Raw genomic sequence first — 24,420 nt, 5'->3', positions numbered from 1 at the left:
AGGCACAGTAATTATAACTGACAGAGAACAGGCACAGTAATTAAAACTGACAGAGAACAGGCACAGTAATTAAAACTGACAGAGAACAGGCACAGTAATTAAAACTGACAGAGAACAGGCACAGTAATTAAAACTGACAGAGAACAGGCACAGTAATTAAAACTGACATAGAACAATCACAGAAATTATAACTGACATAGAACAGGCACAGTAATTATAACTGACATAGAACAGGCACAGTAATTATAACTGACATAGAACAGGCACAGTAATTATAACTGACATAGAACAGGCACAGTAATTAAAACTGACAGAGAACAGGCACAGTAATTAAAACTGACATAGAACAATCACAGAAATTATAACTGACATAGAACAGGCACAGTAATTATAACTGACATAGAACAGGCACAGTAATTATAACTGACATAGAACAGGCACAGTAATTATAACTGACATAGAACAGGCACAGTAATTATAACTGACATAGAACAGGCACAGAAATTAAAACTGACATAGAACAGGCACAGAAATTATAACTGACATAGAACAGGCACAGAAATTATAACTGACATAGAACAGGCACAGAAATTATAACTGACATAGAACAGGCACAGTAATTATAACTGACCAAGATTGAAATGATTCTGAATGAAAGTAAAGAATTTTTTTTTCAAGATTTAGAATACATTTTCATTCATCATGTCTGTTAAATACAGTTTTTTTAAAATTAACATTTTTTTTTACTGTTTTAAACTGATTTGCCTCCCATTTCTATAACTCTACAGACTAAAGAAAACTGTGAAACATTACATTACTTCTGAAAGTGAAATTCATTTTGAATTATACAGTATATCTTACATGGCATCGTCTTCCTCAAACAATGATTGTGGGTAGACAGCAGATTGCAGTAAAAATAAGATGATTTCGGGGACTCCAACCTGACATGCCACCATGAGGGGGGTGTTTCCCTTTTTGTCTCGCAGATTGTGGTCAAATCCAGGCTGTATTAGACATTGATAATACAAATCAATAGAGGAAATATCTGACGACAGAGTGATCAATTTATTTTTCATATTTGCATTAAGTTTTGCAATTTTTTTTTTATCTATTTTGGCCAATTATGCTGAGTGCCCATTATCTAAGGCCAATTCAACTTAATTAGTAGATTATCATCCAGGGTCACCAAAAAGTATGGGGCAGGCAGGAGGATTTTATTTTTTAATTTTTATTTTCTGAAAAAATATTAAAGACAAACGATTTTTTTTCACCAGAAGTGCATCATTTAATGCCAGATGGATACCAATCTATGCTATTTTCACAGACAAATTCCAGTTTAAGCTTTAATTTCAAACAGAAATATACTAAACTTCTTCAAGATTTACGCCTGTAAGAACGTGAGAAATTAAGAAAACCATGTCACTTCGATATATCCACGGTATTCAAGATATCGGTGTTCCAGATACCCAAGTTCAACTGTATATGAAAATCACTTTGGTTTTAGGGTTACCTCTACTGAGTCAGTTAAAAGGGTAGTTGCAGAATAACTATTATTTATGACATATAATAATATTTATGGAATATGAATTTAAAGACAGATACCATGATTTCAGAGTAACCACATTAGAATCATAGTCCTCACGACAACCCTGAATCCCTGTCAGTATATTCATCTACAGTTAAAACTTTATTAATTTTATAACCATTATAAAGGGTCGTTGATGTGGGAGGAAACCGGAGTCTTGGGCAACCATAGTACCTTCTCACAAACAACCACTGCCAATCCTGAGGATCGAACTTGGGTCACATTGGTGAGAAGTGAGTATGTTAACCACTACACTACCTTGACACCCATATATATTCACAGCATAAACATGCATTTGCTTTATCAACAGATCTCTGAGACAATGTACAGAACAGACAGAAATTTCACTAAGAAAACTCACAAGCCATATTTTCATGAGAGCAGCTAAGTTTTTCTTGGAGTCCCGCGTGATGAAGTTGAAGATATGGTTGGAATGCCTAAGTCTGTGGACACTGATTTCCTGCCAGACTCCCCCAAACTCGGGGAGACAGAAAAGAACGCCATTAGCATCTAACACCGAGGTAGTTGCTCCATGTAACAGCAGGGACTTTACAATCTTCATGTATCCTGATCAAAATATCAAATACAGTTTATCTTCTCCACAAAGTCACTCCTGTCTCTTTCTGTACCTACAGGATTTCTTTTGAAATGTGAGCCACAAAATTTAATTGTATTTGTGTTATCAAATATATGCATAGAATCTATATGCAGTAAAACATTCTTACAGCAAAGTGCAGCGGAATAACAATTTTGATTTCTATAAAATAATTTGTTACATTCGTTAAGTTTATGGCATGTTTTAAAACTACAGGGATTAAAAATCACTTCGCTGTACACGTGAATTCATTATAAATATGTTTGCTGTAACCATGTTTTACTGTAAGCATGAATTCAATATAAGTGTGTTCACTGTATTACTGTGTTTTACTGTATAGGTATTTTGGGAAGAGATGAATTTAGCATAAATACATCTACAGGCACAGTCAGCTGATAAAGGAGCACAATGTGTGCTTATGGAAATTCAAACAACCACCATATAAAATCTGTCAGGTAACTAGAAATGTGTACATTCCTGAATATATGCAAAGGAATTATTTTCGCATGTATCATTTGTGAAATAAAATTATTTTCATTTATTTCTATATTGTTAAAATATATGTAAAAACTCTTGATCGACAGACACTTGTGAATTCATGTTCTCGCAATTTGGCATTTATGAGTCATTTCACAAAATTAAGCACTCAATCAAAAAAAGGAACCTACAAATTACCTGAAAATGTTCACCCTGTCCCATTATTGCCTATTTTGCCCTCATCCTAAATGGGTGAATTCAAAGTTTGGCAAATCTAATTTTCCCATTAGTAATAAATGGGTTTGGGGCAAATCTAAACTGACACTAATACAGTATTTTTTCAATGCATTTCGGGTAAAAATCATGTTCGAAAAAAATGACTGTAGATTTCACCTTTCTCCGCTGCCACCTGGAGAGCCGTTTTGTTTTCCTTATTGACAGTGTTGATATCCAGACCTCGATGGAAATAGCCAAACTTGTATTGCTCGGTGCTCTTCTTTAGGGGCCGGCAGAGCTCCAGAAGATAGTCCATCACTTCCACGTGCCCCATTAGGGCGGCTGTGTGCAGGAGGGTGGAACCTGTGGGGCTGTATCGCTTACGGATGTCCGCCCCTTTCTGCAACAGTGCATTTCATTCGTTGTATTGTCTGCATAATTTTCAACATCTACTAATACTTTCTAATCTATCTCCTCTTAAAACTAATGCTCTCTGTTACACAGAATCACAAGCCTTTATTTATCAAAGAAATCTGATAAAAGAAGACTCGTTATATTTTTTTGTTCAAACTGTGTTTTATCAAATAAATTAAATTTTATAGTGATTAGATTCATATGAGAAAATTGGAACTTCAAGGTTTTCAAAATCTTATATATGCACATGTACATGTACATTGAGGATATTCAATGTTCTATAATTGAATATGAAATTTACAAGTGAAACATGACTTTTTTCATTGCAGATCACAAGTGAAACATATGATACCCTTTTTCACACATGATATTAATTCCATATCCAACTAGCAATCTGATTAAAATCAGATTCTTTGATCTGCTCAATGTAGAAAGTGATCTATAAGAGTGGATCAAAAGATCTGATTTTAATCAGATTGCAACTACAGAACATTGAATTTTCTGTCTCTTAAGTTTTCCATAATTTTCTCTTATTAGTTGTCTCTTTTGAAGTTCCATTGGCATTTATGAAAACAACATGTGCAGTGAATCATTTAAACTAAAATTCAAGTTTTGACTACAATCTTAGTGCCGTGTAAAACAGCAGATCTTCTTTCAAGGGAAATAACTCATAACAGAGGACATGCAAAAGAGGTGTTCCAATATTTTCACAGTGTGACCTGTTTTATGCACGGTGTGAAAATATCACTTTTGCTATATTCAATGTGTAAAACTATCACTTTTATTCAAAAGATAAATCATTACACATACATTTGTATTTCACTACTGAAAAGGTGATAAAACCTTAAAGTTTAAATTCTTACTTGACACAGCAACCTAACAATTACACATACACTTGTATTTCACTATTGAAAGGTGATAAAACTTAATTCTTACCTGACACAGCAACCTAACAATTTCTAAACGCCCATGTTCTACAGCTAAGTATAAAGGCCAGTTTCCTACACCACTCTACAACGAGAAAAATATCAAAGATCCATTACATAATAAATTATATATAAATATGCATGAATACGTGAACTGAAATCAAACACTTCATATAATCCAATGTTTTTCCTGCAGTAATCTGATAATTCAAGTTTAGAAAGTGTTGATGGAACACTTTTCCTGAATCTCCTCTATTAAAAAAGGTACCCCCACCCCCTCTAGCTATGCAGAATGAGGTTGATGCTAATTTCTCTGTTTCTGTGGTGATAAATTAGGTTATAGACTCCCTCCTGGTGGAACACAAGTCCATCAAGGCTACACGCAGTCAAAACAGGTACCCAGTCACAGCTGAGTGGATTAAGACAATGCAGATCAAATGTCTTGACCAAGGACACATGACACAACATCCAATGACCATGCTGGGATTTGAACCAGCGACCATTCGATCACTGGTCAAACCCAATAAGGCTACTGAATCACAAGCGTCATACAAATCTTCCACTCATTTGTTATCACACTGATGTTCTTAATATGTTTTACGGTGCGACCGTTGAGACGAGCGAAGACCTTTAAAACATCTTGCAACACACCTTAAAGCGTTTAATATATTTATTCCTTTATATGTGGGAAATATAACATGGTTGATGTAAACAGTGCATTGTGATGTCATTATTAGCTGCGATTTTTCTCTCTTTCAAACCAAGAAATTATCCACAACAAAACGTACGAAGGTATGGGAAAGCTTGTCTGGAATTTAAAATCGTTATGGCACTTTCCAAACTATTTATCTGTTTTATCTTCGGGATTGTCAGTGAGGTATACCGCAGTAACGGTGACAATTTTCCTGAAGCATTATGGGCTCAGTTGTGTAATCATTGGAGCGAGCTCGTTGTGTAATCATTGGAGCGAGCTCTTTGTGTTGCATTGCGACGTGAGCTTCGCTCGCTATCACAATAGTCATGGACTGTTCAGTCTGATATCAAAGAAATAAACACAGAAAGCTTACCTTTGGGTCTACATTATCACCCTCCTCTAAGATACAGTACAACTGTTCTGCTTTCCCAGACACACAGGACTCGAACAACAACCTACTCACGAGCTCCTCCTGTCTCCTACAGTATGAATCAAAATACAGTTTACTCCGGATATATTGAACTTCAGGGGAGAATCAACAAGAATAATTGTTCATGATATCCAAAGTTTGATATAACCAATGTTAAACTATATTATTAGAAATAATGTTACTGGGGATTTATTTTTACTTCAATATAACAGATAGTTTAATATAAATGACTTCAATATAAGTGGAGTAGACTGTAGTTGCACTTTAGTGGCAAATATAATTATAACACAAAACTTAGTACTGATAGCCTTAATGAAATCAGAAGCTAATGAGAATGGCTGATGATGTGGTTTTGAAGAATTCTGCGTCCTCACCTCTGCCAAGCTTGTTTCACAATATTGTGGATATGTGTCTTCTTGCTCATTTTCATGGCATCAAACAAACCCTATTCAAATAGAAAAAATATGATTTCTTTTAAATCAATTCCAAATATACAGGGTGTTTAAGAAAGCATATCACCATTTTGTGGGTATAGTTTCTACATATTAGTGTATGAATGTCATCTGAAAGAGTATGTTTTGAAGTTTTCTGTTTTGATATGTTATTAAGTGAATTTCGGTAAAAAGTCCACAACCTCAAAAAATATGTCTAAATGTCTAATTTTTAAGTAAAAGTTGAATGCAGCATAAGTTACTTGCCTTATGGATGAGGTGGGGGTGGGGGGCTCATTCATGCAGAATTTGATTATAATAACCCAGTAATGTAATAATTTCAAGTCATATTGCGACATCGAAAATGCACTTTCAAAATCCTTTGATTTGGTAGTTTTACAGTCATATTCTATCACTGTTATAACTACTCTGGCTGATTTTCTTGTTATTTCATCCATCAAGTTTCTGGATAGTCTATTGAATCTTATTTTGTTGTCCTGATTACATAAAAGCATGACACTGTGAGTGATTTTTTGCTAATGTTTTAACTGTAGCAATAATCATGTTGAAAATTCCAAATATTGAAAATGAAAATTTCAAAATTCATATCATTAATTAATCTTATGAAAGTAAATTTTGCTTGATGTAAAATCGTTAATTTTAGTGGTGGTTTCTTTTAAGCTGTTTTGTGGTGTGAACATACCCACAAATTCTAATCCTCCATAAACAAGACAAAATGAATTAAAAGAAAAAACAACTCTTAAATCATGAAAGTTCCCATGAACAAGCTTATATGTCTCAAATCACGAAAGTTCTATTGAACAAGTTTGTGTCTCAAATCATGAAAGTTCCCATGATATGCTTATGTGTCTCAAATCATGAAAGTTCCCATGAACAAGCTTACGTATCTCAAATCATGAAAGTTCCCATGAACAAGCTTACGTATCTCAAATCATGAAAACATCACAAAAACAAATGATTCTACAGTGTAAGAAATAACTTGTTTTTGAAATATATTCTACAGACAGAAGATTCAAGAAATGGTTGTACGTTTTCTGAAACACCTGTATAGTACATATATACATGCTTTACAAAAATACTGCTCGATATATTTAATTTTCAAAAATCCAAATGAATAAGTTTCCACATAGACATAAGTACATGCATCACTAGATTTATCAGTTGAAAACAATTTCATAAAACAAGACCCACATCAATAATATTGCATCTATTCAGTTGTCTTGCATCACTATTAATGGTGAATTAGGAAGAGATTTGTATAGTGGTGGTACTTACCTTGTAAGACATAGGGAAGAACTCTAATATGGCTGTCACAGCTTCCTCCTGGTTGTGTAGTACTGCATGGTGAAGGGGAAACAACTGCTTTATGTCTGAGATCACGGGGCTTGCTCCTTTCCTGCAATAAAAATCCCCCCAAATATCGTTTCCAATTCCATCAGATCATATACTGGCACATACACATGGTGAATACGTTTTCAAATGTAATTATTAAAACAAGAGGCCCATGGACCACATTGCTAACCTGAGTCCCCTTGGCGCATATCTAAAGATTTTTCCTATATATTCACATGTAAAACTTTGATCCCTATTGTGGCCCCAACCTACTCCAGGGGACTATGATTTTTACAAACTTGAATCTGCACTATGTCAGGAAGCTTTCATATAAACAAACTTTTTTGGTCTAGTGATTTTTCAGAAGATTTTTAATGATTTTCCCTATATATTTGTATGTAAAATTTTGACCCCCTACTTTGGCACCATCTTACCCCTGGGGACCATCATTTTTACAAACTTTAATCTGCACTATGTCAGGAAGCTTTTGTGCAAATATAAACTTCTTTGGCTCAATGGTTCTTAAGGAGAACAATTTTAAATATTTTTTCTATTCATTATTTATGTAAAACTTTGATCCCCTATTGTGGCCCCATCCTAGCCCCAGGGGTCATGAGTTTAACAAACTTGAATCTGCACTATGTCAGGAAGCTTTCAAGTTAATCTCAGCTTTTCTGGCCCAGTGGTTCTTGAGAAGAAGATTTTTAAATGACCCCACCCTATCTTTGCATTTTTGTGATTATCTCCCCTTTGAAGGGGGCATGGCCCTTCTGAACAAACTTGAAAGCCCTTCACCCAAGGATGCTTTTGGCCAAGTTTGGTTATAATTGGCCCAGTGGTTCTGGAGAAGTCGAAAATGTAAAAGTTTTACAGAGAGACGGACAGACGATGGACAACAGGTGATCAGAAAAGTTCACTTGAGCTTTCAGTTCTGGTGAGCTAAAAATATTTTGTTTATACAGTAAAAATATGCTTATAAGTTTTGTTTTAGAACTGCAGGGAATGAAAATCACTTCACTGTAAGCATGAATTCATTATAAGTGTGTTCACTGTCACATTGTTTTACTGTATGTTCATGTGCTTATAAACTACAAATCACATATTTTCAATTCTGATTTTACCATCAACTCAAATATGTCAGTATTTAAAGGAAATAATTGTTACGAAATTTACTCACAACAGAAGATGGTGAATTATATCAGCATGTCCTTTCATGGCAGCCATACTTAAAGCTGTCATGCCAGTATTAAAGTCATTCAAGGGATTCTCTATCAGCTGACCAAAACAAACACAACACAGAATTATTAGTAATTCACATTCTATGAAAAGTTCATCAGTGATTGTAATCAATCTTAAATATACACATTGATATGCATGAGAATGTCCCTTTCAAAAAACTTAGTCAAAACTAGGTGTCTTCAGGAGGTTGAGTATTTTTTACATCGAAAGCAGCACAACTCCAAATTTACAACACAATTTTTTTCCTTATTTTGATTATTGTTGTACAGTATAGCATGATGCAAAGAACAAGAGAAATATTTAAGGCTTTTTAAATAACAGAAGAGAGCAGCACGCATCATTATACACATCAAAGTACCTCAATCAGTGTCAACTTCTTTATGCTATCAAATATGAAACGGATGCCTCTGTCTGACTATTTTATCTATCGAAAAATCATTTTTGTGTTTAAAATTTTACATCGTAAAACAACAAGAGTATTTGAATGTTTTTAGATTAGTGAATGAGGTAAACACAAGGAATTCAAGACAGAGGTCTAATAATTTTATTTATGCTACTAGAGCCAACAAAATCTCAGAAGATTTTTTTATCATTTCAGCAGCAACTCTATATTGAATTTTATTAGGGCTATTCCAGAAATAAATACATGGGGGGGGAGGGGGGGGGGGGGGTCAGGAGGCACCTTTTGTATATACCAAGCACCCATAAAAAAAAAATAAAAAATAACCCAATGACCCATCAAATTAATAAACTCATTTTACAATGACCCATCTAATAAAAAAAAAAAAACTAACCAGACCCACCACAAAAATATTTTTAAAAATGAAAACGGTACAAATCTCGCGAGGTTTTCGGTACAAACATTCTAGTCAATGACGCGGTAATGCCTGTGCGACATTGTATCACAGTAGTTCTGAAGAAACGATGTCACATCAACAATCAAAGGCATCTATGGCGGGAATGTTGGAAAGATTGGGAGTCCAAACGATGCTATTATCATGAAATGGGTATGGATATGTTTTTCCACGAATCGTTCGTCTTCTAATGGAGCCCGCGCCTGGAGACCTCTAAATCACCATCACACCGACTGATAAATATAACGCATCGGTACCCTCGTATAAATCAACTAAGGTTTGCCTATTTTTATTAGAAAACGGAATACCTATTGGTTTCAAAATATTCCCAAAATCGATGCACTGTAAACTGTAATAATCTACAGAACAGAGTTCGCCGCCATCACGTCCAAAGGGAACCTACTAAACGCGCCTCTAATTTGAAGAGTGCCGTAATGGAAAGTTATGCGCTGCAAAGAGCGACAACTCGAATAGTTCTATGTTACTTCCGATTTCCGATTTTGAAAGCACGTTTTCAATTTTCCCTCCGACGTTTTGTAACCAACACGACAAGAGCGACAATAAAAATATTCTGAAAACTCAACACCCACGTGGCACAAAATAAAACAATAGAAACTACCCACTACCCATAATAAATATTTTTTTAACAGTCCAACCACGGACCAATTAAAATATGAAAAAATACGACCACCCACACAAAAAAATATCGTTTGCCGCCCGACCCCCCCATTTGATCATTTCTGGAACAGCCCTTAGAAATTACACAACTTCGACAGCTTTTAAATCAGACTATCTAAAACATTATTCTGATTCTCACGTGTTACGATCTCTTTTCACATTGCTCTCATGTGTATATAGTCTAGTCAATCTAGCTCAAAAATGAGCAAAACCTCAAACTAATTGCAACAGAAATGAAATTTTGATTATTCATGCAAGAAAACACATGCAAACAACATATTAAAAATCGGCTTTTGTATTTCCATGGGAAAATTGGAATTTTGGGGTAAAAGGATGTGTTTTTTCATGAAAATCGCTAAAAACTGGAAATTGAAGAAAATGTCCATTTTATGTAACATACAGTAAAAATAAGTTTCATATCTCAAATTTCAATCTGGAAATGTTCGATTAATTTTTTTTACAGCAAAATATATTCTTTCCTTGACTGTAATTTTTGGGTAAAATCTTGCTTTTTTTAATATAATTGTTAAAGATTGAAATTTTAAGAAGAAAACCCACATTTTGTCATACATTTGAGTCTACCAATAAAATATTGAAGTTAGGATTTATTTTAAAAACTGCTCAACAAGTAAGATATATAGATTATTGGCAATATATATGAAAAATACCATTTTAGGTAGGAAAACCTACCTTTTTCTAAAACAAAAATAGTGAAAAACTGGAAATGATAGGAAATGACTGTTTTATAGAAGAGATGACATTGATCTTATAAATTTAAGAATAAAACGTCCAAATGCACAACTAAACTTTTCTGCACCAAAATTTATTTTCCCTTGCCGAATTTTGGGCTGAAATCTTCATTTCCCAACAAAAATCGTTAAAAACTGGATTTTGGAAGGAAATACTTTTTCCTGTCCATTAGGCATATATGAGTTACCACATGAAGATTTATACATTAAAATAAACTGTTAACACAAAACAAGTGCCCCTTCAAAAATGGTCTGTAAAAGATGACCTACATTTTTGCAGTTACTCCCCTTACATCGGAAGTTGGAGGCGCGCTTACCATTCCGTCCTATGTTTCACATAAATACATGTAGTATTTTAAAACAAACAGTGTATAGTAAAGCTTACGTTACCAAATTCTTTATTAAGCTGAGTTTCAACAGTTTGTACTACATCTATGATGAAACAAGGTTCAGTTTCTTCGATTTTATAAAGAAATCTTTAATACGTGCACTTCGTCAAGTTCTAGAGTTTGGGAAAGAGGGGGGGGGGGGGGGGGGGGGGGGGGGGGGGGGGGGGGGGGGGGGTTTAGCCGTATTTGATGTTTAGTTCTATCCAAATTATTGTGCAATTAATACCGAGAATTTCAGGAGTAATCTGTTTTAAAAACAATGGACACATAGAATTAAAAGCAAAATGAATCAGGCACGCAGCATCGTAAAAAAGGGGGGGGGGGGGGGTGAAGATAATTTCACAATATTGCCTGAAAATTGACAAGTTAATTTTAATCCAAAGTTATAAAAATCCTTGATGGTGTGTGTAGTGGTGGTGGTGGTGGTGGGGGGTGGGGCTAAGGTTGTTCTCTCAGTTCAATTTTACACTTCCACTGTGTACAGTTCACGACAATGCTATTTTTTAAAAAAAGAAAAAGAGGAGGGAGAGCAACCAATTTGTCTAAAAATCGACCTCTGTACGTAAAAATTTATCAATTTTGCATGTAATGATAAAAGGTGTAGAGCCATTATTGCTACGTGTCTGATAATTATATAAGTGATCATTTGAGTAATTGCAGTACAGTTCAGTCCATGTTTTTACAAGTACAACGGCTAGTGTCACAAGTTGCCTTGCATTTACAGCGAAAAACGTTCAAAAGTTTATCTGGCGCGACTTGTAATTTAGTTTTAATGGATACAAGAATTGCTGAAAGCAGTGATAAGCCCCAATTCGAAGGATCCAAATTAATCATTTCTTTAGTCCACTCTATGACTTAAAAAATTCTTGCAGTGCTCCTTTTCTGCAGCTGTAGTTAGTAGTTAGTGGCAATGACTGAACTTATAAAAATTATATTGTGTTAGACAATTCTTCACATAGCAAATCTCCTATAAGTGTCTCTACGGTATTCCATCGTACAAAGTCGATATGACATCGACACCAGAATATATCTTTTTCTCTATGAAATCCTCATATAGGACGGTGAAGATAACGAACAGTGATCCATCTCGTAACTCCAATAAGCAATACAAAATAGAGAGGTGGGCAAACACGGACCCCTGGATATACCAGAAGTGGGATCAGATGTCTATGGGCTATAAGGAGTAAGCACCCCCTGTTGACCGGTTACACCTGCCGTGAGCTCTATATCTTATTAAGGCAAACGGAGTTATCCTTATTCAATATCATTGTGCCAAAAACGGCCTAACAATCTATATGAAACAAGTCAGACAGATTTGACCCAATGATAGGTTGTATTGGCAAAGTAGATTGTTATAACGACCATATGATTCGCGAAATGCTGACTTTAAACGAAACAGTTGAAACCCCTTCACCATCAACTTGTTTGTCAGTAGCCTGCCTCCATTTAAAAACTAATCATATACAGAATTTTTTCGCGATTTGTCTACATTTTGACTATACAGGACCTGTTCCGATGCCGAACATTCTTGACGTTGTGTCGCATCCTGTGAATGCATGTAGAAAGGGAAAGGATTGACAAACTTCGTTTCCTAAAAAGACGTCTGGTTTTAACGATATTCTTCACTTATATTAGGGGCAAGATCAAAAATTCAATATCTCACAAAAAACTAAGTTCACATAGTTTTCACCAAGACCCCCCCCCCCCCTTTTTAAAACTTAATATGACAAATGTTGAAACTAATCGAATAACAAGAAAAGAAACGTACAATTATAAATAACACTCTGTATACCTTTTCTACTGTTTATTCACAAATGAAAGTGTACATTAAATCTATTAAATGTTCATTAATATGTTTTAAATATTATGTGGTATTCAACAGTCGCTTGTCTTTTTCCTTTTTTCACTAAAGTGTAATCGATGTTGGATGACAGAAACTTACGGGAGTTTTTATTCCCCTCCCCCTAACTAATTGAATTTAAATTTTCATCCGACATTGATTTCGTCCCTTAGGGCAGTTATGTTTATTTCAGAGTTCGTTGCTATTTCTGTGCTTTTTATATAGACATTTCAAACACAATGTGCATTTTGTATGATCCTCTAAAATTTACGATAAATAACTGTATCCCATTTCCATTCTCAATGATCGTGTGCCAGCGTGGCGAGAATTCCATCGTCATCGAAAACAAGTTTTGTCTTGAATAGATGGTCGGGCGGTCTAGCGCGCTGTTCGCGTGCTGCTAGGAGATGTGGTTCCGCAGGTCGTGAGCCCAAGACTAATTAGAAAGAGTAACTACTCGATTTTACATCAAATCATGATACTATGCGCAATTGTTTGCTTACATTGATTTTTATTATTTATATTATCAATGTTTTATTATCATTATTATTACCCATGAATGACTCCCCAAATGTGAATTTGAAAAAGAAAAGCAAAAATACTTTACTTACTTAGTTTTATAAAAGTTTTTAATACAAAACGCTTGCTCAAATGATGAAGATACAAAATAACTGAAACTTTTAACCCGAATGACTTTCCATACTTTCTTTTTTAACAACGGTAATTCCGCCTTGTAAATTGACACTAATTCTTTAAGATTTCATTTATAATTGATTATTCGTAACTTCTAAAGTAAATATTGTGTTTTATGATTAAAATTAATTCAGTAGAGGGTCAAACAAACTATTTTGAAGCTTTATTCGCGAAAGTTCCCCTGGAATGGAAGTCGGCAAAGAATATGAGATGCTGAGCAATATTGTATGTATGTAGAAGGTCTTAAAATCACCTTTTTAATACAACTGTTAAGCTGTTTAATCGCGTTTTTTATTACATGCACTTTAGATCGTTGTGTATAACTTTATTCCGATGACTGTCACAGTTAAGTTACTCCCCTTTACGTGTACGGCGTGCCGTAAACACCACAAAATATCTATGGTTTACTAAAACATTTAAGTCTAAATTTGAAATATTTCCCATTGTCCGATTTTGTCCGATTTTTTGTATGTTGTTAATCACGCTTTTGTTTATTAAATTCCATCGAGTTTGTTTCTGTTGCAATTACTTTGAGGTGATTTGCTAGATTGACTAGACTAGTATGTAAATTATCTGTGATATATTCATGTTAGATGATACATACCAAATTAGAAACCAACAATTTATATCACATTATAAACTAATGTGTCTGTGAGACCTCAGTATTCTTGCTATTGTGTATTAGACACCAGTGAAGTTTGCTCCAAACTGTACTGTAACTACAGCTCCTTGATTTTAACACGAGTACCGCAAATCGTACATCATAGTAGGTCACAGTGCACCAATTCAGCTAAGATGCAAACTGAATCTGTATTTCTCTGAGAGAAAGGCTGTGATTACATTTCAGGGCAATACCTGTATCCATAAATGAAAAAAAAATCTGGAAAACTGTTTGACCTACTTTTAGCTCTAAAGTAGGTCACAGTGCACCAAACCAGCTGAAATGCAAACTCACTCTTACATTTCTTGAGGGAGAAATTGTGACCAAATATCAATGCTGAATATGCATTCCTTACGGAAAAAGGTCTGGAGAACATGACCTCGGACGGACAGACAGATGGACGGACAGCGCCGTAGCACAATACATCCTGTCTGATGACAGGTGTATAAACAAGAAAACAAGAATTCAGTGGCAGTTTCAAGTTTTGTGATTTACGAAAAGTGAGCCACAAATGTACATTAGTATATTGAACGATCATCACCTGATAGTACTGTGCATTAATGGAGCTTGTATTGACTTCCAGAATGGTTTTTACATTTTCAAGTCTACAATAAAAATAGATGATAGTGAATTTTAGCTAAATACAATTTAATAATAAGTGTAATTCTTCATCAGGTATGCCAGTAAATGTAAATACATTATTCTCTAACCTGTTATACACAGCTATGAATACATTATCTAATTACCCATTAATATAAACAGATGTGAATACATTATCTAATTACCCGTTAATATAAACAGATGTGAATACATTATCTAATTACCCGTTAATATAAACAGATGTGAATACATTATCTAATGACCCGTTAATATAAACAGATGTGAACACATTATCTAATTACCCGTTAATATAAACAGATGTGAATACATTATCTAATGACCCGTTAATATAAACAGATGTGAATACATTATCTAATTACCCGTTAATATAAACAGATGTGAATACATTATCTAATGACCCGTTAATATAAACAGATGTGTGAATACATTATCTAATGACCCATTAATATAAACAGATGTGTGATACATTATCTAATGACCCGTTAATATACACAGATGTGTGATACATTATCTAATGACCCGTTAATATAAACAGATGTGAATACATTATCTAATGACCCGTTAATATAAACAGATGTGAATACATTATCTAATGACCCGTTAATATAAACAGATGTGTGAATACATTATCTAATGACCCATTAATATAAACAGATGTGTGATACATTATCTAATGACCCGTTAATATACACAGATGTGTGATACATTATCTAATGACCCGTTAATATACACAGATGTGAATACATTATCTAATGACCCGATAATATAATAGATGTGAATACATTATCTAATGACCCGTTAATATACACAGATGTGTGATACATTATCTAATGACCCGTTAATATAAACAGATGTGAATACATTATCTAATGACCCGTTAATATAAACAGATGTGAATACATTATCTAATGACCCGTTAATATAAACAGATGTGTGATACATTATCTAATGACCCGTTAATATACACAGATGTATGATACATTATCTAATGACCCGTTAATATACACAGCTATGAATACATTATCTAATGACCCGTTAATATACACAGATGTGAATACATTATCTAATGACCCGTTAATATACACAGCTATGAATACATTATCTAATGACCCGTTAATATACACAGATGTGAATACATTATCTAATGACCCGTTAATATACACAGCTATGAATACATTATCTAATGACCCGTTAATATACACAGCTATGAATACATTATCTAATGACCCGTTAATATACACAGCTATGAATACATTATCTAATGACCCGTTAATATACACAGATGTGAATACATTATCTAATGACCCATTAATATAAACAGATGTGTGATACATTATCTAATGACCCATTAATATATATAGATGTGAATACATTATCTAATGACCCGTTAATATAAACAGATGTGAATACATTATCTAATGACCCGTTAATATAAACAGATGTGTGATACATTATCTAATGACCCGTTAATATATATAGATGTGAATACATTATCTAATGACCCGTTAATATACACAGCTATGAATACATTATCTAATGACCCGTTAATATACACAGCTATGAATACATTATCTAATGACCCGTTAATATACACAGCTATGAATACATTATCTAATGACCCGTTAATATACACAGATGTGAATACATTATCTAATGACCCAATAATATAAACAGATGTGTGATACATTATCTAATGACCTGTTAATATACACAGATGTGAATACATTATCTAATGACCCGTTAATATACACAGCTATGAATACATTATCTAATGACCCGTTAATATACACAGATGTGAATACATTATCTAATGACCCGTTAATATACACAGCTATGAATACATTATCTAATGACCCGTTAATATACACAGCTATGAATACATTATCTAATGACCCGTTAATATACACAGCTATGAATACATTATCTAATGACCCGTTAATATACACAGATGTGAATACATTATCTAATGACCCATTAATATAAACAGATGTGAATACATTATCTAATGACCCGTTACTATATATAGATGTGTGATACATTATCTAATGACCCGTTAATATATATAGATGTGTGATACATTATCCTCTAACCTGTTATACACAGCTGCTAACATTAACAGTGTGAAGATGTGTGATACATTATCCTCTAACCTGTTATACACAGCTGCTAACATTAACAGTGTGAAGTTATACATGTATATATAGATGTGTGATACATTATCTAATGACCCGTTAATATAAACAGATGTGTGATACATTATCTAATGACCCGTTAATATACACAGCTATGAATACATTATCTAATGACCCATTAATATAAACAGATGTGAATACATTATCTAATGACCCGTTAATATAAACAGATGTGTGATACATTATCTAATGACCCGTTAATATAAACAGATGTGAATACATTATCTAATGACCCGTTAATATAAACAGATGTGAATACATTATCTAATGACCCATTAATATAAACAGATGTGTGATACATTATCTAATGACCCGTTAATATAAACAGATGTGTGATACATTATCTAATGACCCGTTAATATATATAGATGTGAATACATTATCCTCTAACCTGTTATACACAGCTGCTAACATTAACAGTGTGAAGTTGTCTTCATCTGTCACAGTGATGTCAGACTCCCACAAATCACTTCTCTTCACCATCCCCTGAAATTTCAGGATGTTTGCATAACACAAGTCTGACAATGCACAGTTTCAGGTATACCTGGCTTTAACAACTCATACACAAAACGTATGATTGAACCTGATTTGTTACATGAAAAGCACTTTTAAACTGTGACATGATATAGAAGTACAGTTGAACTTCAGTTTCGCGAACACCGATATCTCAAATATCATGGATATGTCGAAGTGATTTGGAAGTCTTAACCACTTAATTTTTTTAGTATTTCACCCTCAACATCTCAAATCCTTGCATATCTCAAAGTTTTTTTCCTGTCCCATCGAGTTTGAGATAATGAAGTTTGACTATATTTTCAGACAATTGATATGCGTTATTTACAATTGGTCAATCAGTCTACAGATGACCGTGATCTAGCTGTTTGTAATTTTCAGGTCATTCAAAGATATATCATAAAACACTTACATTTTTCACAATATCAGTGAGATGTTGAATTCTTTGTGCCCTATGTGATGTAATGATGTCCTTACAGTCATCATGGTGATAGATATCGACATTGAGGTCATCAGGTCGCAAGCCTCGATAATCTTCCTTGTTGAAATCAGCTCCTCTTTTAATTAATGTCCTGAAAAACAAATTCTGTTCTCACAAACTGAATTTGTGTCTTCACCTTGTGTGAATTGTACAAAAATAAATCATTTGTCACTTTAAAGAATCTTGATGCTTCATAAAGGTATATGATAGTCACTAAAATGAAAATAAATATTTCTACTAAACACAAGATGCTTTAATATACAATAGATCAATGTATTTTGTATATAGCTTTCACTTTTGACATTTCCTGTCCGACTTTCATGTGTTTAAAATGAATGGTTTTAGAGCCATTCTATCTAAATCTTAAGACCAGGTTATATTCATTGCAGTTTAAATAATTTCACAATTCAAACACATGGTGAATTGAGTGAAAATTAAGCTGCAGCAGAAATAAGGCTATGAACAGTTAGTTGGCTACACCTACGCGACGACGTTGACATGATTGTACTGGGTAGCGTAGTGTAAGGCTGTCCGTCCCGTCTGAACATTGCTCTTGTTGGTGTCCGCTCCAAACACACAGACAAGGACCTAATTAACATAAACAAAACTATTAGAATTAATGAACTTACATCAGTGAAGAATGCACAAGTTGGGTGTAAAAATGTATGAGCTTGCATGCTTAATTGACATCAAATGCATGTCACCAGTGCTGGGGATGAACAATTCTGATTCATTTTAAACGTAATTCATTATACACAATAAGTTCATAGCATGTTTTAAAACAACAGAAAATGAAAATCACTTCGCAATAAGCATGACTTCATTATAAGTTTGTTCGCTGTAACCGTGTTTTACTGTACAATGAATTTACATATTGACTGTCCCTCATTTGAAATTAACAGGAAGTTTTAGTGCAGCTGGGTCATGCAGTACATTTGTATTCCACTAACTACTTACATCACAGAGTATGTTAGCGCCCTCTATAGCTGCTATCATGAGAGGGGTCAGTCCGTCCGAGTTGCAGAGCTCAATGTCAGCATGCTGTATGTGTATCAGGCTGTAGATGAGGGGCAGCTGACACAGACCTGAAATTTACAGAATTAACACTCAATGTTCCGACTTCACTTGTCTGAAATTTACAGAATTAACACTCAATGTTCCAACTTCATGTGTCTGAAATTTACAGAATTAACATTCAATGTTCTGACTTCAAGCGTCTGAAAATTACAGAATTAACACTCAATGTTCCAACTTTTGTGTCTGAAATTTACAGAATTAACACTCAATGTTCTGACTTCATGCGTCTGATATTTACAGAATTAACACTCAATGTTCTGACTTCACACGTCTGAAATTTACAGAATTAAGACTCAATGTTCTGACTTCAAGCGTCTGATATTTACAGAATTAACACTCAATGTTCTGACTTCAAGCGTCTGATATTTACAGAATTAACACTCAATGTTCTGACTTCAAGCGTCTGAAATTTACAGAATTAACACTCAATGTTCTGACTTCAAGCGTCTGATATTTACAGAATTAACATTCAATGTTCTGACTTCAAGCGTCTGAAATTTACAGAATTAACACTCAATGTTCTGACTTCAAGCGTCTGATATTTACAGAATTAACATTCAATGTTCTGACTTCAAGCGTCTGATATTTACAGAATTAACATTCAATGTTCTGACTTCACGCGTCTGAAAATTACAGAATTAATGTAACAGAGACATTTTTATGCCTCTGATGGGATTTGAACCCGGGTCTCTGGCACTGAAGTCCAGCACTCTACCAATCGAGCTAAAGGGTTAACCCACTAGCCAGAGCTAGTAGGAATGCCATATCACTCACACTACCACATTAACACTCAATGTTCTGACTTCAAGCGTCTGATATTTACAGAATTAACACTCAATGTTTTGACTTCAAGCGTCTGATATTTACAGAATTAAGACTCAATGTTCCGACTTCAAGCATCTGAAATTTACAGAATTAACACTCAATGTTCCAACATCATGGGTCTGAAATTTACAGAATTAACACTCAATGTTCTGACTTCAAGCGTCTGATATTTACAGAATTAATACTCAATGTTCTGACTTCAAGCGTCTGATATTTACAGAATTAACATTCAATGTTCTGACTTCAAGCGTCTGATATTTACAGAATTAAGACTCAATGTTCCGACTTCAAGCGTCTGAAATTTACAGAATTAACACTCAATGTTCTGACTTCAAGCGTCTGATATTTACAGAATTAAGACTCAATGTTCTGACTTCAAGCATCTGATATTTACAGAATTAAGACTCAATGTTCTGACTTCAAGCGTCTGATATTTACAGAATTAACATTCAATGTTCTGACTTCACACGTCTGAAATTTACAGAATTAACACTCAATGTTCTGACTTCAAGCGTCTGATATTTACAGAATTAACATTCAATGTTCTGACTTCACACGTCTGAAATTTACAGAATTAACATTCAATGTTCTGACTTCACGCGTCTGAAAATTACAGAATTAACACTCAATGTTCTGACTTCAAGCGTCTGATATTTACAGAATTAACACTCAATGTTCTGACTTCAAGCGTCTGATATTTACAGAATTAATACTCAATGTTCTGACTTCAAGCGTCTGATATTTACAGAATTAACACTCAATGTTCTGACTTCAAGCGTCTGATATTTACAGAATTAAGACTCAATGTTCCGACTTCAAGCGTCTGAAATTTACAGAATTAACATTCAATGTTCTGACTTCACACGTCTGATATTTACAGAATTAACACTCAATGTTCTGACTTCAAGCGTCTGATATTTACAGAATTAATACTCAATGTTCTGACTTCAAGCGTCTGATATTTACAGAATTAACACTCAATGTTCTGACTTCAAGCATCTGAAATTTACAGAATTAACATTCAATGTTCTGACTTCATGCGTCTGATATTTACAGAATTAACACTCAATGTTCTGACTTCAAGCGTCTGATATTTACAGAATTAACACTCAATGTTCCGACTTCACGTGTCTAATGCACCATATTTCACATTATATTTCAGTGCCATACTGAAAATAGTTTTTTCTTTGATTTTGATTTTTAAATAATAATTTTTACAATCAGGGTTGGAAACTCAATGAAAATATGAGCCAATCACAGGTCTGGATACACGTGCACTCAAAATCTGCCAGCCCTGTTCAAAATCTTACAATCTTAGTTTTCAGTTTTGTGATGTTTATCATTTTACACAAATGAATTTACTAATAAAGCTTATTTGTGACATATGTTGTTGTACACTAGCTGTTAAAATTAGCCTGACTGCTGAAATATATCATAGGATTTAAATTTTATCCCCCCCCCCCCACCACCTGAAAAAATACACCATCTCCTATCCGGTCACAATTTTAAGAAATACATATTAACATTACAAATATTGTAAACATAGAGGCATGCATCACAGTACTCACTGCATGATTTTATCAACTTTTATCAGAGATACAGCTGATAACGGGTCTCACTGTGAACCCGTGTGCTGTAATAGTAATCATGTCCACACCAGTCCATACTTAAGATTTCTGTTTAAATATTTTGACTTATAACATGACACGATAACCAGATAAGTATATAGTAGGATGATATTGAATTGTATCTAGAACATGACCTTAAACAACCCATGGTAAATACTGTTACGTGCGGTCTCTGAATGTGACGAAATAGTACATGCACTGTGATTGTACAGGACAATGCATGAAAACACTCACTACACAACCACGACCTGGGTTCATCTCTGGTACATCCAAATTATTTTATCATCTAATGCTTTTTCAATATTTACATGTGGTAGAAGTAAAAAAAAACAACAAAAACAATCATTAAATAGAACAAATTACACTACACCTATTTCTAAATGACTCTGATTTGCAGGTCCTTTCACTTTCAATAATATGCACTATTTATCAGTGCAGCAGGGCGACATTGACTTTAAAAAATATGCACTATTTATCAGTGCAGCAGGGCGACATTGACTTTTATGGTGCATGTTCATAGATTTAAAGAAATATCGGCATCTTTTCCTGACTGAAGAAGTAGAGAACAAGTGTATATTTTCTTGTGCAGTGGCACTGTATCACAGTGAACAGTGTTAATAACATATATATTGCCTGCAGTGAAGTTATATTGTGGAAAATAAATATCTAAAATTGTAGAATAGAGCCAATGCTTTGGGGTTGGTCACATGAGTGTGTAAACTAATGCCACGCACAAGTTTAGCTTTTGTCTACCATACACCTATCTTTAACAGGAAGTGTTGGCCAGTCTTTTAAATCAACAGTATATACAATTATATCACAAAGTACAACTGTACCTTCTTTACCTTTGTCAGATATTGCTCTGCTTTCTGATTGGTTCCTAGAATTTACTCGTTTGTTATCAGTGTTGACAATGCACAATATCAGCATGGCATAATGTACCTAATCCTATGTCAGGCAGTGCTTCATCTACTGCTACAGATTCATCTGTTTTAATTCCCTCTGTATTGTTTGCAATGATTGAGTTTCCCGTCTTTTTTATAACATGTTGTTTTGTACCTTTGTTAACAAACCTTTTGTTTTGTACCTGTGTTGACAAACCTTTTGTTTTGTACCTGTGTTGACATACCTTTTGTTTTGTACCTTTGTTGACATACCTTTTGTTGACATACCTTTTGTTTTGTGCCTTTGTTGACATACCTTTTGTTTTGTACCTCTGTTGACATACCTGTTGTTTTGTACCTGTGTTGACATACCTTTTGATGACATACCTGTTGTTTTGTACCTGTGTTGACATACCTTTTGTTGACATACCTGTTGTTTTGTACCTGTGTTGACATACCTTTTGTTGACATACCTGTTGTTTTGTACACGTATTAACATACCTGTTTCAGTGACCAGATGGATCAGGAAGTTGCCAGTTTCATCACACTCTGTGTTCACGTTGAATTCAAACGACTGTAATACACAGAACTAATAGGTTATACATGTACATATTCAACTTACACTTAAATGTAATACACAGAACTAATAGGTTATACGTATTCAACTTACACTTAAACTGGTTGTGTACCTTACATAATATACAAACTAAAATACTCTCAAGATAAAATCAATTATAAATTTAATGATGTGGTACAAATATTCTATCATTCAATGTTTCTTCCATATAAGCTCATGTCAAATTAATACAGTTAATATACTAATTACAAAATTGTTCTAGGACTATAAAAATTAGATGAGATTAACAAATCAGATCTATGTTTCATTTTTCACCAGTGAAATCTCATCTAAAGATCAAATTTGAGCCTAACTCTGTTCTAAGACCCCCCATTAGGACAGGTGTTGTTTCCCAAAACTCTGAGCCTTACTACTGTATATGTCTTACAGTAAATCAAACACAATGTTTACCTGTAACTTCTTCTGAATCTCGTACAGGGACCTTGGTGACTTTGCCAGTGAGAAAATGATGTTTCTGTCCTGAGCACTGGGAAGTTTTGAGGTAGGGCAGGTGATATGACTGAGCTTGTATTTATTAGGAAGATGTTTGTATACTTCGGAACTAAAGCATAGTGCATCTGCATAATTCCCTGAAAAAGTTAAAATAAATGGAGAGAAAGCTAAGAAAAATGATTAAGTCTTCAAAGGAAAATAGCCATATAACAGAAGTACATACCAAAACAAATTAGGAGTATTAATTATTTGCAGCAGACATTAGAATATTCTTTTGCAAATTAACATATATATGTGCATGTGCTTCATAAAAAGATTTACACTATTGTATTTTACCAATTTCTCATCATGCATCCTTTAATTATGCAGTTAAATATGATCTAGGTCTTACCATGCTTGTCTTTCAGCTTGACGTGGACTCCTATACTAGTTAAGTAACTTATTATGTCCAGTCTTCTAAACAAACAGGCGTAGTGAAGGAGCGCCGCCTCTTCTTCTATTGAGGTGTCAAGTCCTACAATAGCAAAATATATCATTTAAGGAGAAATGCTACACCAGAGAAATTTAATGTGGATGAAAAGTGGAGGATATGTAGAAAAATATTTTGATTCAGAAATTGAAAACTTTTAAATTCACTTTTATTTAGTCAAAAAATGTAGTTTTAGTAAAGAGTAATCTAAAAAAAAAAATTTTAAATTAAAAACCCCTTCTGGACTCGAACAGTTCATCAGTCGACATGCTAACCTACTGAACTACTCTGCTATGCAATTGAATTCAAAAGAAATTGACAAATATTGCTGATATTCAAATTTTCACTCATGTTTCAAAAGGAAGTCAGCCATTATGATGAAGTATACCTCCTTATTAATAAGGATATTTTCTCTAAAATTAATTTTTCATCTCCTT

The 24,420-nt window shown here is 34.0% G+C and overlaps 1 protein-coding gene across 2 annotated transcripts in view; it reads right to left on the bottom strand.

Moving 5' to 3' along the window:
• LOC125681000 (serine/threonine-protein phosphatase 6 regulatory ankyrin repeat subunit B-like) overlaps window positions 1-24,420 on the bottom strand; it is a 43,598-nt gene that overhangs the window by 16,724 nt on the left and 2,454 nt on the right. For both annotated transcript variants that reach the window (XM_048920872.2, XM_056156033.1), the window contains exons 3-18: window positions 23,906-24,028; window positions 23,473-23,651; window positions 22,947-23,019; window positions 18,989-19,116; window positions 18,516-18,619; window positions 17,963-18,122; window positions 17,429-17,523; window positions 14,766-14,829; window positions 8,299-8,396; window positions 7,065-7,185; window positions 5,712-5,782; window positions 5,281-5,386; window positions 4,224-4,298; window positions 3,051-3,273; window positions 1,947-2,152; window positions 862-1,004 (exon numbers count right to left, since the gene is read on the bottom strand). In XM_048920872.2, the coding sequence (XP_048776829.2) occupies window positions 862-1,004; window positions 1,947-2,152; window positions 3,051-3,273; window positions 4,224-4,298; window positions 5,281-5,386; window positions 5,712-5,782; window positions 7,065-7,185; window positions 8,299-8,396; window positions 14,766-14,829; window positions 17,429-17,523; window positions 17,963-18,122; window positions 18,516-18,619; window positions 18,989-19,116; window positions 22,947-23,019; window positions 23,473-23,651; window positions 23,906-24,028 (1,969 nt within the window). The remainder of the gene's footprint in view (window positions 1-861; window positions 1,005-1,946; window positions 2,153-3,050; window positions 3,274-4,223; window positions 4,299-5,280; window positions 5,387-5,711; window positions 5,783-7,064; window positions 7,186-8,298; window positions 8,397-14,765; window positions 14,830-17,428; window positions 17,524-17,962; window positions 18,123-18,515; window positions 18,620-18,988; window positions 19,117-22,946; window positions 23,020-23,472; window positions 23,652-23,905; window positions 24,029-24,420) is intronic.

This window comes from Ostrea edulis, chromosome 2 (genome assembly GCF_947568905.1).
Source record: "Ostrea edulis chromosome 2, xbOstEdul1.1, whole genome shotgun sequence".
Lineage (NCBI taxonomy): Eukaryota > Metazoa > Mollusca > Bivalvia > Ostreida > Ostreidae > Ostrea > Ostrea edulis.
The sequence above is the reverse complement of the archived record's forward strand: the minus strand, read 5'-3'. Positions and strand labels throughout refer to the sequence as shown.